The 16,392-nt window shown below is 37.8% G+C and overlaps 1 protein-coding gene across 1 annotated transcript in view; it reads left to right on the forward strand.

Moving 5' to 3' along the window:
* VPS35 (vacuolar protein sorting 35 homolog (S. cerevisiae)) overlaps positions 1–14,631 on the forward strand; it is a 43,716-nt gene extending 29,085 nt beyond the window's left edge. Inside the window, exons 9-17 of the mRNA XM_006887822.1 lie at positions 2,245–2,341; positions 2,444–2,592; positions 4,075–4,282; positions 5,130–5,285; positions 7,233–7,355; positions 9,888–10,067; positions 10,510–10,749; positions 11,328–11,471; positions 14,188–14,631. Coding sequence (XP_006887884.1) covers positions 2,245–2,341; positions 2,444–2,592; positions 4,075–4,282; positions 5,130–5,285; positions 7,233–7,355; positions 9,888–10,067; positions 10,510–10,749; positions 11,328–11,471; positions 14,188–14,367 — 1,477 coding nt within the window. The 3' untranslated portion in view covers positions 14,368–14,631. The remainder of the gene's footprint in view (positions 1–2,244; positions 2,342–2,443; positions 2,593–4,074; positions 4,283–5,129; positions 5,286–7,232; positions 7,356–9,887; positions 10,068–10,509; positions 10,750–11,327; positions 11,472–14,187) is intronic.
* The last annotated feature ends 1,761 nt before the right edge of the window (positions 14,632–16,392 follow it).

Here is a 16,392-nt window from a genome sequence, read left to right on the forward strand (position 1 = left end):
GCGCAGGATAGAGCAGGGTTTAGGGCTGTTGTGCATAGGGTCGCTATGAGTCGCAAACGACTCGACGGCACATAACAACAACAACAAACAATTGTCACCTTAATGCATTTCTACTTTCATCTTTTTGAAAAATTACTGTTAAGAATATGCACAACAAAATATACCCCAGCTGTTTCTCCATGTACAACTCAGTGCCCTTGATTACACTGAATTGTGCAGGCATTTTCAGCCTCCTCTTCTGACATATTTCTCCTCCATTGCCGCATATTCACTGCCTTGTAAGGTTCCTCTTCAGTTCTAAATGTAGAGTGTATGTTTGAATAATAGTCATATTAACCGATGTTACTTGTATGTGTATGAATAATATATCACTCATAACATTGTGCTTCAGGATGGAGCTTGAAATTGACTTTTTGACTGTGAATACACACCTTTCTGTTTTTCATTCCCAGCTCAGTATACACTGTGATTATCTGATTCAGAGTGGCCAAAGCTAGTCCATTTCATCTCAGTAATGCCTAGAATATCAGTGTTTATGCATTCCATTTAATTTTTCACAATATCTAGTTCTATTACTTTTTCACAATTTATAGTTTTCCAACATTCAAATACTGTACATTCCATGTTCTGATTATTAAAGGGTGTTTGTCATTATTCTTCCTTATTTCGACTGACTTCTAATCTCGGCTCCACCTCTAATACTATAATTATCTGAATTCCTCCTCTGTTCATAGGGTTTTTAGAAACCTGTTATTTAAGAAGTAGAGGGCCTATCCTGCTATAAAAAGGGAAAACAGAAGTATACCAACAGAATGCGAATAGAGGCAAAGATGATAACACTTTGCCTCAGTCACTCGGGCATGTTGTTCTCTTCCTTGGTGAGGAACATGCTCAGGAAGGCGGAGGTTCGCGGACGGAGAGGAAGACCCTCAGCCAGGTGGATTGATAAAGTGATTGCTGCAGGGGGCTCAAGTGTGTCAGAGGTGGTGAGGACAGCACAGGACAGGACAGGTCTCAGATCTGCTGTTCACAGGGTCACTGAGTCATACTTGACTCAGCTGCCTAACAACAACAACATAATGTTCTTGTCTAATCTTTTGAGTTGTTTTTGTCACTTTAATGCTGTAGAGATTGATTTTTAAAAGGGCTACATGTTCAAGGCAGACCTTTTTTTCACTGTTTAAGCTAACATATTGCTTGATTTTAAAAAAACTTCAGGGGATTTTTTTTGTTATTTAAGCTTTACAGATGACATCAGGACAAAAGTTTCAGGGATTCATCTGTTCTTTATGACTCCAGATAGTCTGGATTCCTTGCAAATTTGAAATTCTGTCCTGTATTTTCTCTCCACCTTGATCTTTAATTTTTTTTTTCATTTTTTTAAAAATTTTTTTCTATCTGCCCATGTCTAATCAAAAGGTTTGGGGAAATTAGCCTAAATAGGCAAATTAGTAAATAGAATTCAGGTGAATTCAGTAAGACATCATTGGCAAGACTTTTTTAAAAAATGAATTGAAGGGGAGCTCTGGTGGCCTAGTGGCAAGGAGCTGCAACTATAATCCCAGAGGCGCACGGTTCGAATCCACCAGATGCTCTGCCGGGGAAGGAGGGACAATCTCCTCCTGTACCAGTCAGATCTGATTTGACGGTACATGCACACAAAAATAATAAAATAAAATTTAAAAAAATTTTTTTAAAAATGAATTGATAAAAGCACTCAGTAAAATAGACATCAAAATAGGACTGTACATTCTATACAGTGGAATGTTATGCAACGATGAAGAGAAGGAAGAATTTGAGAAACACTGTGTAACATGGATAAACTTGGAGGACATGCTGAGTGAAATAAGCTGGACACAAAGAAACAAATACTGCATAAGGCTACTACTGTTAAAAAGCCAAAGAAAAGTGCATGGACAGGATGAGATAGTCTTTGATGGTTGCCAGGGATGAGTGGGGTTGGGGAGCGCAAAGAGGGAAGGAATCATAGACTTTAATGTCTTTATTTAGCTGCTGTTGTGGAACCTTTTCTTCCCTCATTTTGGCTTTGTTTTATCAATTAAAAAGACAAAATTAATTGAAGGAATAAGTCCTAGCCTTTTTCCCAAAACCTTTTTTCAATGCTTTTTTAAAAATGTGCTCCAGTAGAAAATACAGAAAAGCCTAAAGAGTAAAATGCCATTTGTGATCCTGCTGCCTTTTTCCTTGTATCTGTAAAATTGAGATGCAGTTTTATTTTTTTAGATTAGCTTTATTTGCTCACCGTGAAGATGGACCAGGAATCCCAGCAGATATTAAACTTTTTGACATATTTTCACAGCAAGTGGCCACAGTAATACAGGTTTGTATAGCTTTTCTCCTGAGTAACAGAAAGTCTAACACTTCTGTGGGAGTTGATCCTTTTGTAATGTGTAGAATAAATATGCTTTTCTGAACATTCCAGTCTAGACAAGACATGCCTTCGGAGGATGTTGTATCTTTACAAGTCTCTCTCATAAATCTTGCCATGAAATGTTACCCTGATCGTGTGGACTATGTTGATAAAGTTCTGGAAACAACAGTGGAAATATTTAATAAGCTCAATCTTGAACAGTAAGTCAAAGTTGCATTTTTGTGAAAAAGCTTGTATGGCTATTATTCTTTCTGTTAATTAGAGTGGAAAGTGATGACCAATTGGCTGGTTGTAATTACTGATCAAGCTGTAGTATTCATGGGCCATAGACCCTCTTCAGGAACTGGTGTCTCCAACTGTGGATAAGAATGAGTTTCTTTTTAAACTGGTAAGGAAACTGTATCAAGCAGTTATTCCATAAGAATTGGTTTCTCACAGAAAAATAAATTGTGAAAAGTTGAAGGCTTAAATATTTCAGGTATAGAAATTAAATTGCTTTAAAATATTTTCCTCTTTTAAGTTTTGATTTTTACTCTGTCAAGGAAAGGTTAATGTTTTGCTCCCTACTAGAAGCTTCCTCAGTATACTGCCCTAGATTGCGGCATTCTCCAGTGGCCACTGTGGGCAGTTCTGACCACTGCCTTTTTCCTAGTAGTTTCCTTACTGCTGCTATACCCTGTAGTAAAGCCACGCTCTTCTGTTTTTTATTTATTTCACTTCCAGCACTGTGTCCTTTCCATCTTCCACTGGCTCAGCTGTATCAGAAAAATTTCTTCTCATACTTTGGGCACGTAGCCAGGAGGCACTGGTCCTTGGAAAAGGACATCATGCTTAGAAGGGTGGAGGGACGGTGCATGAGAGGAAGACCCCAGATGAGATGGATTGATACAGTAACTGGGGCAATGGGATAGGTGTGAGGGAGTCAATGAGACTGGCTCAGGATAGGGATGGCTTTAGAGCTGATGTACATAGGGCCACTGTGAGTCACAGGCGACTTGACGGCACATAACACCAACAGCCTCTCTTTTGTTTTGGTCACTCCTGCTTTTTGGGAACTGAAGAGATGTGTAGGTTTTGAATAAGCATTTGAGAAGATGCTCAATAATGTATGTCTGTATTTTCTTCCCCAAGTGACTTCTAAAGTAAAATTTGATAAAAGAATTTGAAAATCTGACTTCTAAAGTCTTAAAATGCCCTAAAATGCTTCAATCTCTATAGACTGCTCCTACAAGCTACTATCTTAAATTCTTTCTGCTTTTTCTTAATTACAAGTTCTTACACAGAGAAAATAGTGTATATTTTTTGTTTTGTTAAATTACTGCTTCTACATTAATTTTTTTTCTGCTTACTCATGTTCGTCATGACTGTACCTTATTATAGGAACCAAGTAACTACTTGAAATACTTAAATAGGTTGTCAAATTCCAGAGAATCATCTTAACTTTAAGTATACAATCTGTGTTGAATCAGGAGTTATCAAGTCTTCTTTGTATTGGTAGTAGAAGAGAACTATGTTTAGGTATCCCCTTGGAAGGTTATTGGTGGATGGTATGATTTGCTTGGAACAATTTCTTTTTACATGTGAAAGAAAATTTTTCAGATTTTATAGACTAAGTGCTGTTTGTGTATGTAGACAGTTAAATTTTTTCCCCACTGAAGGCCTACTGTTTTTCTTTTTTATAGTATTGCTACCAGTAGTGCCGTTTCAAAGGAGCTCACCAGACTTTTGAAGATACCTGTTGACACTTATAACAATATTTTAACAGTTTTGAAATTAAAACATTTTCACCCACTCTTTGAGTACTTTGACTATGAGTCCAGAAAGAGCATGAGTTGCTATGTGCTTAGTAATGTTTTGGATTATAACACAGAAATTGTCTCTCAAGACCAGGTAAGAGAAGCATGCTTTCCATATGGAAACAGATAATGTTCATAACTATTTGATCTCTTGGATGGGAAGGGAGGATGGTTTAGTATTTTTTTAAAAAGTTACAAGTAGCTTTTTATTATATAAGTTAGAAAAATCTAGTAGTTGATGAAGAGTCAGAGTAAAAGGTAACTCATACTAAATACTTCTAATATCGATGGGCATAAGTCTTGAAAAACAATACCAAATGTTAAATAAACATAGTTATTCTTTTCCTTGTGGGATTATAGGTGTATATAAAAATTATGAATTGGAGTTCTCTTTGGAGGCAAGAATGATGAGGCTTTGCCTCACATACTTTGGACATATTGCTAATAAATGCTATTCCTTGGAGAGGGATATGATATTGGGAAGGGTGGAGGGTTGGCAAGGAGGAAGAAGACCCTCTATCAGGTGGCTTGACACGGTAACTGCTGCAGTGGGCTTTTGTGTGTCAGGAAGTGTGAGAATGACACAGGACTGGACTCAGTTCAGATCTTTTGTTCATAGGGTCACTATGAGTTGTACTCAACTCGATGGCACCTAACAACATTTATTTTGTAAATTTATACCAAAAAAGTCTTTCTTTAGAAAGTGGTTTTTAGGGGAGCTCTGGTGGCCTAGTGGCAAGGAGCTGCAACTACAATCCCAGAGGCGCACAGTTCAAATCCGCCAGATGCTCTGCCGGGGAAGGAGGGACAATCTCCTCCTGTACCAGTCAGATCTGATTTGACGGTACACTCACACAAAATATATAATAAAAAAAAAAGAAAGTGGTTTTATATGCTGATGTAACTTCCATGGGTTTCTTGTGTCCTGTCCTGTGTTTCAGGTGGATTCGATAATGAACTTGGTGTCCACATTGATTCAAGACCAGCCAGATCAACCTGCTGAAGACCCAGATCCAGAAGACTTTGCTGATGAGCAGAGTCTTGTAGGCCGATTCATTCATCTTTTGCGTTCTGAAGACCCTGATCAGCAGTATTTGGTATGTGTTACCTCTTACTTTGATCCTTCATCACCTGTTAGAGAAAGCACAGAAAGAAAACAGTAGAATCTCATTTCTCATCTTAGAATGGTTTAAAACAATTTTAACTGAAGAACAGATTGTTTGAGCAACACCCATGAGTTTTTACTCTCTATAAATTCATGATTATTTGTAACCAACTTAGAAACAAGTCAGTTGGTGTAGTGTCTTTAGTATCCTTAATGAATGGTAGAGAACAACCTGTCCTTTAATTGTTATTGTTATGCGCTATCAAGTTAGAACCAACTCATAACTGACCCTCCAGGGGTTTTCATATGCTCTAAATCGTACGGGAGAATATTGCCCACATTTCTCCCACCTGCTGATCAGCTGTTGGATTTGAACTGCGTGCTTTGGATTGTCAGTGCAGCTCCTTACCACTAGGCTACCAGAGCGCCCTTTAATTGTCTCGATTAGTCTATGTTCTGAACAATGTATCACTTTGAGAAATACTTAGTTATTTATCATATTAATGTATAAGAAGCATCTTTATATTCAGATGTATTTACTTACAAGGTTTTAAAATATAAATTAGATTTATTTGCTACACTCAAAATATACAAAAAGACATTAAAACTGCTTTTTTCATAACCTTTTCCCCCCTTATATAGACTAATCAAACTAAGTTTCCTCTTCCTTTATCATTAGTCATCAGTGTTTGTCAAATGAGCAAGACCTGTTGCTGAGTAGGAGGACTGCTGTCAGTGTTAGATAATTCTTCTTAATGAGGGGTTAGCTGGACAACTGCTTAATTATTGTTTTGGCAGAGTTGTTTCACCATTGTGGAAAGTGGAGGCTAAGTGTTATGCATGTTATGCACACCTTTCGTTTGAGGATGAGACCTGATTGGTTCTGCTGACTTTCTTTGTCATGGTTGATGCTCTTGTACTCCTTCATAATTAATGTGGTAAAATAAGACACTGGGTTTTATTTTTTGCTGTATGTGACCAATGTGAATACTGTGGTATTGTGCCTTGTACGTTGTGTGTGATCTGTGTAAAGTGATTAGCTTCAAATAGTTTTACTAGTTCAGATATTTTAACTGATTCCTTTTAAGTTTCTGTAATGTGTGTGTATGTTTTTATATGTGCATGTATGTGTGTTCTTTTTCCATTGTGTATACCACACTCAGCAGTTACGGAAATGCTTTCCACACATGGCCATTTGGATGTGTCCATCTGCAAAAAGGCCTTTAAGGGTATGACTTTATTCCTGACTGCTGCAAGAGGGAATGCTTTCCAAGGTCTCTTCTTGTATCTCTATGAAATCTAAAAAATTCGTAAAGCCTGTACATTTCACACCTATTTTTCATGCCCTCTGTGATTAGAACTTTTTCTGAAACCACCACTTCTTTTACCAGGGCTCTTCTTATGGATATAAACATTCCCCTTGACTTAAATGCTCCTATTATTTCTTAATTTGTAGGGCTGCATATGACTACTTGAGTCATAGGAGTAACTACAGTTTTTGACACATGCCTTGTGCTTGGCGATTACACCTCAGCATGGTCTTGCAATTGCTATTCCCAGTAACCCTATGAGAAGTAGTGAAACCTGTGAGAGCCGTAAGCTGGTGGGGATGGCCTTATTTTTCTAGATCTCATGTGCTTGTCGCCTTTGACAGGGTGCAGTCCTAAATGTAAGTCTGCCTTATTTCAGAGCCTGCATGCTATGTTATGCTGGGCAGGTTACATGCCTCACTACACCTTCATTTCCCGTTTGGGTGATCGTGATGACTTGACAAGATTACAAACATCAAAGTATCAACATTAAAGCCTGAAATACTATGTGTATGTAATAGAAAATTGTAGCAGTGGTTGACAGCTAGCACCCCCATTTAATTTTATAATTGATTATTCATAGTGTGAAAACAAGTCTTCATTTTTTTTTTTCTTTCCTTAATGGTCAGATTCTAAACACAGCACGAAAACATTTTGGAGCTGGTGGGAATCAACGGATTCGCTTTACGCTGCCACCTTTGGTATTTGCAGCTTACCAGCTGGCTTTTCGCTACAAAGAGAATTCTAAAGTGGTGAGTTAACTTTTAATGTCAGTACTTGAAATAAAGTGATAGCATCAGTTTCAAGATGAAAGATTAAAGCATATTTAATACTGTGCTATTTTCTGTGTTTAAAGATCTCTTGTGAGATATTGATGAATTTATTACAAAGTTACCCAAAAACATTTTTTGCTTTTTAGAAACAGTTTTCTTTTCTCGGAGTATTGAGTGGAGCATTGAAAGTACAAATTCTAAAGTGATTTATGAATCAATCTCATGTAAACATTGTACATATAAAACAGTTAAGACCTCATTTAAGTTAACTTTGCTTAATGAGAAGGCCTGGCATTGTAAAATCACTTCTCCTCTAAAAGCATAACTTATAAGTTCATAACTTGTATACATTTTTTTAAAAATAATTTTAATGAACATTTACAGATTTTGGATTTCCATTCATTCATTGCTGCACTTCTCTCCCTGACCAGCCCTCCCCAAACCCCCACCCCCCATTGCTCCTCTCTTTCAAAAGTAAAAGAAACACTCCCTCCCTGATACACAATCCCCCTGCACCCCTCCCACTGCCCCAAGTACATTCCACTATGCAACCTTAATTGTGGACTCTTGTGATAACCATAATACCCTATCATACATCACTTTTGAATTATTCTCTCCCTCATCTGTTTCAGTGCAGTATACACAATTTATCCAGTTTTTCTCAGTCTTACCCCAACCCTGATATCAGTCCCATTTTACAGCAGTGGCACTATGCAATATTTGTCCTTTTGTGACTGAGATATTTCACTCCGCGTAATGTCTTCCAGGCTCACCCATTTTGAATAATATTGCATGAGTTCCTTGTTTTTCAATGTAGCGTAGTATTCCATTGTGTGAATATACCACAGCTTCTCTATCCATTTGTTTGTTGATGGGCACTTAGGTTGTTTCCAAATCCTTGCTATTGTGAACAAAGCTGCAATAAACATGGGTGTGCATATATCTGCTTGGATGTCAGCTATGGTCTCTTTAGGGTATATTCCCAGTAGTAGAATTGCTGGGTCAAATGGTATCTCTATTTGCAACTTTTTGAGAAAGCGCCAAACTGCCTTCCACAGTGGTTGCACCAAGTTGTATGCATTTTTATGAGCTTATTTTAACAAAATCAATGACTTAAATCTCAAGTTTAGTTTTAAAGGCTATATATCAATTTATTGCATATTAAAGTTGGGTAGTCAGAGTTATTTAAGAAATAAAAAATCCTGGTAAACTTTAATTTTTTAGTAGAGGAAAAAGATTTAGCCAGTAGTCTGTCTATCAGGATGACATAGCTGCTTTAGGCCAGTCTCCCATTCGTTCTTTTTTCAGCATTTCATAGGTAAATATTTGTTACTGTAATAGCTGGCATATACCATAAACTACACTAAGCACTATATATTTGAATTCTTGTATTTAATCTTGTTAATAGTAAGTCTGTGGTTGTTACTCCTTCCTCTTTTTTAAAAATGAGAACAAATTCATACTTTGGTTGTTGTAACAAAAGTGGTTGGTCAGATATATAGATAAAAATATCATAGTTATTACAGTAACAATTACCCTTTTGAAAAATAAAACTGACAGAGAGAAAATAAAAATTCCCCGCTGGCCAGTGTGTGATGAGAATTCATTTTTGCCTGTTAGTTGGAATGTGAGTTCCTATTTCTAGAGAACTGGCAGTATGAACTAGAGCCTTAACAGGCCTAGTAGTTCCACTTCTGAGAAAGGAAATAGAGATTCAATAAAGCTTGAGTATGTAGATGATTTATTATGGTATAGCAGGTTATTTAAAATTTAAGTAAATTATGCCATGTCCTGTTTGCGTAATATTTTGTAGTATTGAAAAGGTTTACAGATAACTTTTGTATCATGAAGAAAACTATATAAACAAATTATATGGAAGGAAAAATGCGGATAGCAAATTTTATGCATTGTGTGTACGCAACTCTGATTACCAATGAACTTTTTTTTTAATTTATTTTATTTATTTTTGCATGTACTGTCAAAGCAGATCTCCAGCAGACCATCTGGTGGATTCAAACCGCACATCTCTGGGATTGCAGTGCAGTTTCTTGCCACTAGGCCACCAGAGCTCCCTAGATTACCAATGAACTTTTAACATAGAATAAAACACTTTATGTGAAGATGCCAGTTACATTAAAGTGCATATTTACATTTGCATAGGGATTAAAACAAATCACATTAACACCAGAGTATTATTAGTGTTAGGGATTGCTGGTTTTAGGGATGATTTTAGTTTTCAAATTCTTTGATATTTTTCCCAATTTAAGAATGTGTTACTTTCTGTTCAGGAAAAGAACATAAATATACTAAATATCTAAAAAATTGCAAAACCAGTAACTGCTGTTGGATGTTTTGTTTGGTTTACTTTGTTCCATAAACATAGCAGAGTGGGGAGATGACAGGAAAACTGTGAGCCCAGCTTTATATGATCATTTTTTTTATACTGGATGTTTTAAGAAAGATGAGTATTATTGAGTTTAAGGTAATTTACAATCTTTTTCTTTGTTTTAGGATGACAAGTGGGAAAAGAAATGCCAGAAGATTTTTTCTTTTGCTCATCAGACTATCAGTGCTTTGATCAAAGCAGAACTGGCAGAATTACCCTTAAGGCTTTTTCTTCAAGGAGCTCTAGCTGCTGGAGAAATTGGTTTTGAAAATCATGAAACAGTAGCGTATGAATTTATGTCCCAGGTGCTCATCTCTTCTCCTTTTTGGGTGGTTTGATGAATGAGTTTTGCTAAGTCGATTTTCTGTTGTGGCGGCAGTGCACCTGGATTTACTCTTTGCTCTCTTGGAGCCTTTTAACACTAAGTCATAATGACTGGTTTAAAGTAGCAAAATAGATCAGATACTCTTGCTAATAAAAATCTAAACTTTCCAAGGTCTTGTGGTAGAAATGTTTCTTGGGAAAAAGTTCCTTTTGAGAGCTCTTGGTTAAACAAAGGTGAGATAGATTTCTTTGTTGTGAGACTAACTTGTCAGGATATTTACTGCCTACTTCACGAGAGAGGGAGAAGCGGTTCTAACGGGACTGCAGGATATCTAACAGATTGGGACATTTTGGAATGTACTTTGGACAACACTGGGGTCAGTCATGGTCCCTTTAAAGTCCCTTGTGAATTGTATCCACCAGGCCTTCTCTCTATATGAAGATGAAATCAGTGATTCCAAAGCACAACTGGCTGCGATCACTTTGATCATTGGTACTTTTGAGCGGATGAAGTGCTTCAGTGAAGAGAATCATGAGCCCTTGAGGACCCAGTGTGCACTTGCTGCATCCAAACTGCTGAAGAAACCCGATCAGGGCCGGGCCGTGAGCACCTGTGCACATCTCTTCTGGTCAGGCAGAAACACAGACAAAAATGGGGAGGAGGTAAAGTGGTCCTTCTCAACCTTGTTAAGTAGGAAAGGGATCATTACCAAGGAACTGCTGCTGGGGGCCGAGTGGTGTGGGGGAAATGGTTAAGGTGCTTGGAAGTCTGACCAAAAAAGAATTACTTTGTTCTGTTAAAAAAACAAACAAAAACCAAAGTGAAATAGACCATGATAAATTGAGAATGCAGACTGAGGTGAAATCTCCACTTTGAGGACATTGTTACATTTCAAGTTTATTACATTAAAGATGGATACCACTGTCTTTACTTTTTAAATGTAATTCTATTCTTTATTCTTTATTTTTTAAATTATATACTTTAAAGAAAAAAGGCATAAAGAAGATTTAAATTTGTAGGGTCCCTTTAAGCTCTGAAAAAAGTGCCATCGTGTTTATTTTGTTACTTGAAAACAGTATTTGCTATTCTTTTTTTCGGGGGGGGGTGGGGTGGTGTATTTGTTTTTGGTGGGTTTTTTGTTTTTTTTGGTTGGGTTTTTGTTTTTGTTTTTAGTATTTGCTGTTCTTTAATTGCTTCCATATCTTTCCCGACCTTTTCCCTCCCCATACTTTTATTTTAGCTTCATGGAGGCAAAAGGGTAATGGAGTGCCTAAAGAAAGCGTTGAAGATAGCAAATCAGTGCATGGACCCTTCACTACAAGTGCAGCTTTTTATAGAGATTCTGAACCGATACATCTATTTTTATGAAAAGGAAAATGATGCGGTAAGTGAATTGTGATGTGGCATTGAGTTGTAACTGACTCATTGCTGGCCCTCCAGTGGGTTTTCAGAGGCTGTGAAACATCCAGGAGAAAATTGCCCATTGGAAATTGGAGCAACTGGTGGATTCAGACCACCTGCCTTTGGGTTTTCAGTGCAACTGTTTACCATTAAACCACTGTTGTTGTTGATTGCCTTCGAGTCAAGCATGACTCATAACAACTCTATGATCAAAAGGCCTGAAGCCTTTCTATGACTACCGACCTTTTTCAAAGTTCATAGAGTTTCCAGAGGCATGTTGTTGAGAAAATAGCAGCTCTAGCCAATTAATTAAAAAATATTGGTTCTAAGGGCATGAAAGTAACCTGTGAGTTTTCTCTGAATCTGAAATCTAATGAGACATCATCCATTTTCAATGCCTTTGCTTTCTTTCTTTTCAGAATCTTAAGACTGTGTTACTCTGAATGGTGGGACTTTGGGGAATTATTTCGGTGGTACAAATAGTTAGCAGTGGCAGTTGGTTGATTGGATGTGATTGACTAATGGATTATAAGTAACCAAAAATTAAATAAGAGCTATAAAGATTGATTTCCTGAACATTGTTGGGTTTTGTGCCACCAAGTCAACTATGACTCATAGCAACCCTATTAATGAACAGTAGCTCTGAACCTTGCCCAATCCTGAGCCAACCTCACTGTCTCTAACACACCTGCCCCCATTGCCACCATCACTGTGTCAATCCATTTCACCCAGGGTCTTCCTCTTCTGCGCTGATCCTCCACCCTTCCAGGCATGATGTCCTCCAAGAACTAGTCCCTCCTAGAAACATGCCCAAAGTATGAGAGAGTTTCAGAACCCTTGCCTCCAAGGAGTAACCTGGTTTCAACCTCTCTAGGACAAGACCTGTCTGTTCTCTTGGCAGTCCATGGTATGCTAAATATTCCTCTCTAGCACTACAACTCAAAGGCATCAGTTCTTTTCTGGAATCTTAATTCATTGTCCTGCTCTCAGATGCATAGCAAGCAATTGAGGAAGACCTGGACCAGGCACACTTCAGTCTCCAGACTGACATCATTGCTCTTTAGCTCTCTGGAGAGGTCCCTGACAGCAGACTTTCCTAAAGCACCTCATCTTAATTTTCTGACTGCTGCTGTTAAGAGTTTAAATTGGGAATCTGAGAACTTATGAGCTGAAAAGGATCAGCAGTGGCCATGGCCATTTTGAATTGAATAATCATATGGTCTACTATGATTAGTAGGAATGACAAATCAAAGAGGAAAGTTTGCTCCAAGGTCTGTCTTGAAGCACAAAGCTGTCCATTTTAGGATAATGCCCATACACATACAAGAAAGCCTGCTAATGTGACTGTTACTCAGATTTATACAGTAGCCACTAAAACCAAAGATGTAAACATTGAAGATCTGCCCCAACTTCTGCAGTCTGAAATTGATCATATAGGCAGTTAATAATAATTGGTGATTGTGATACATTATTGAGGTCCTGCCCTGATACATTGAAACAGTTCCACCGAGAGAAGGGATGAGCATTAAATGAAGACACAGAGAGCCGCCTCGTTGATCACGAACCCCCCCGCCCCCCCTTTTTTATAACTCAAAAGATCTGTATAGGTTTTCGAAAACACACCTGCGGGGGTAATCACATTATCTCATTTAGGTTTCTGAAACACACCTGCAGGGGTAATCACATTTCATTTAGGTTTCTGTTTGAGATGGTTCTAGCCAAGATGGGATCTGTTCTGCTGGTTTTACAAATGTAATGGTAGTCTTGCCTTGCAAGTTAGCCAGGCCACTGACAATACATTAGTTGGAAAATAAGGACTTGGTGATAGAAATGAAACAGGGTAGAATTTTGTACAGCGAGCATAAACAGCAACTGACCATGGCGATATTGCTCTAGATATAGACTACACCAGATATCACTATCATCTGTTAGAAGAAGGGGTTGACTGTGGAAACAGACCATCAATTGCTCATAGGCAAGTTCAGGTGGAAGCTGAAGAAGATGAAAAACAGCTTACAACCCTGAGTATATCTCACCTGAATTTAGAGATCATCTCAAGAATAGATTGCAGACTAATGGCTGAAGACCAGGTGAGTTGTAGAAAGGCACCAAGGACCTCATATCAAGAAAGCAAAAGGTTAGCAAAAAAAGAGGAAAGAAAAGACCAATTGGATGCCTTATGAGACTCTTAAAAACTTACTCCAGAACATAGAGAATGTAAAATGAAAGGAAGAAATAAAGAGAGTTGAACAGAAAATTTTAAAAGACAACTCATGAAGACAAAGCAAAAATATTATAATGAAATGTGCAGAGAGCTTCATTTAGAAAATCCAAAGGGAAGAATACACTTGGCATTTCTCAAGCTGAAAGAACAGAAGGACAGATTCAGGCCTCAAGTTGTAATAGTGAAAGATTCCATGAGCAAAATACTGAATGGTCCAAGAAGCATTGAAAGAAGGTGGAAAAAATATGTCAAGTCACAATACCAAAAAGAATTGTTTGTTATAGTTACATATCACCCCTGCACTCCCCACACACATGCAGCAATTGTTTCTCAAACTAGGAAAGTGTTCTCATCTCTCTCATAGTTGCTGTGGTAATTGATAGAATACCCAAGCTCCTCAGAACTGTTTTATTCAATTATCCTTTGTTTCCCATAATACGTGTTTGATCATGAATTTATACCTTGTCTTTTATAGGTAACAATTCAGGTTTTGAACCAGCTAATCCAGAAAATTCGAGAAGATCTCCCAAATCTTGAAACCAGTGAAGAAACAGAACAGATTAACAAACATTTCCATAACACATTGGAGCATTTGCGCTTGCGACGGGAATCACCAGAATCTGAGGGGCCTATCTATGAAGGTCTCATCCTCTAAGAGAAGGCAGGCTCCCACACTCCTTTCCATTCACATCCACTAAGGGTTTTATTATACTAGGTTTCCTGTCCATAGATTGTGCCTTTCAGAAATGCTGAGGTAGGTTTTTCTTTTCTTACCTGTCATGTGGTTTACCCAGCACCTCCAGACACTCACCTTCAGGACCTTAATAAAATTTTTCACTTCATACGCGTTCTGATCTGTCTGACCACCCCGGGTAGCATGACTCATGTGCTAGTAAAAATTCCTGTGATTTGCAAAAAATGAAAACTCTTGGCTACTAATGAATCTTTCTCTACTTTTTTTTCTGTTGTTTGGGGTTCCCCCCCCTTCCTATTGTTAATTGTGACATTTTTTAAAAAATTTTTACTATTATTACTGGAGAGTACTAACCCAAGTGTCTGTTCTCTAGACCAATTTGAAATTAAGTTAGAGGAAAGGATACTGTATGTGGAATTTAGTTTGAGATTTTCCTTCAATGCAAGATGAGGCGATGTATAATATTTTTCTCTAAATAAATACTAGTTGCATGTTTGAGGATTTTAAAGCACCATAATCAAGACCAGAAGCTATATTTTGCATATTTGGACTCAGCCATCCATTAAGCACCTATGTTGTCCTCTGGGCATATTTATCAAAAGAACTTTATTCTAAATAGTATAAAATAGAAAAATTGTCATCTATATAGTTTATGTAAGCCTTCATGATTGTAACTTTAGGGGAAATGGCATCACACAGCTATCATGTTTTGGGTTTTTTTTTGTTGTTGTTGTTGGGGTTTTTTTTTCATCAGTGAAACAATAAAGTTCCTGTTAACAATTTTGGACATTTGGTCCCTTCCATACTATTTTGATTCATGAAAGGGACTAATAGACTGTCTATGGACTTTAATAGACATTTTCCCTTATTTAATAGACATATATATTGAGAGCACTCACTTGTTTGATAGGTGTTTGAAGCATATATCTAGCCGAGCAAAGCACTGCCTCTTCAATTATTTAGGTTCATTTGCTTTTCTTAGCCTTACTCCACTTTTTCTAGGCATAATGAGTGCACTTGAAGTTCTACGAGACTATGCATCTGCATTAGTTTTCTGTTGTGTAAGAATTTTTCCCAGTATGTACTCTCTCAAAATAACAAATTTATCCTCACAATTTCTCTAAGTCAGGAAGTTGAGAGCAACATACCTGAGGCTTCCAGTTCAGGGCTTCTCCTAAGGTTTCAAGGGGGGCTGCAGTCATCTGAAGGGTCAAGACTGGAGGATCTGCTTTCATACTTACATGGCTCTTAGTTGGAGGTCTCAGTTCCTCTTGTGGGCCTCTCCACAGATCAGACTGTGTGTTTTCCTAATAAGGCAGCTGGTGTGAAAGATTTAAGAAAGCAAGCAAAGAGGAAGGCAGAATGGCTTATGAGCTGCCCTTACAAGGCCATTTTAAACTCATTCTTTTAGAGGATCACCAAGTTCAGCCCATACTTAAGGATAAATGAGCTCTACTTTAGTAGAAAAGTAGCAGATAATACCTCTCACATCTACTCCCTCAATGACAGATCTTTACCACTTGTCAAGCTACAAAGAGCAAATGATCTTAGTGCTGGCCACTTGGTTCCTACTCACAGCAGCACCAGAACTCAGTGCTGCCTCATCATTCATATCTTCCCAATTGTTGCTTTATCTGAATCCATTGCTGTGGCCACTGCATCAGTTCCTTCCTTTGAGGGTCTTCATTTCTCCCTGATGTTTTCATTTACTTAGCATGATGTCCTCTAAAGACTGGTTCCCCCTGAGAACATGTCCAGAGTACACAAAGTCTCACTTCAAGGAGCACCCTGCTGTATGTCTTTCAAGACTGGTTTGTTTTCTCAGCAGTCCAAGGTAGCTTCAATGTTCTTTTCCAACACCTCCTTCAAATGCTTCAGTTCTTTTGTGGTCTTCCTAATTCATTGTCCAACTTTAGCTTGTGAGGTGACTGGAAATACTGTGGCTTGGGTCTCATTCACTTTAGTCCTCAAGATGTTATTTTGGCT

Source organism: Elephantulus edwardii, unplaced genomic scaffold, assembly GCF_000299155.1.
Source record: "Elephantulus edwardii isolate Elephantulus edwardi_28Jun2011 unplaced genomic scaffold, EleEdw1.0 scaffold00062, whole genome shotgun sequence".
In the NCBI taxonomy this organism is placed as follows: domain Eukaryota; kingdom Metazoa; phylum Chordata; class Mammalia; order Macroscelidea; family Macroscelididae; genus Elephantulus; species Elephantulus edwardii.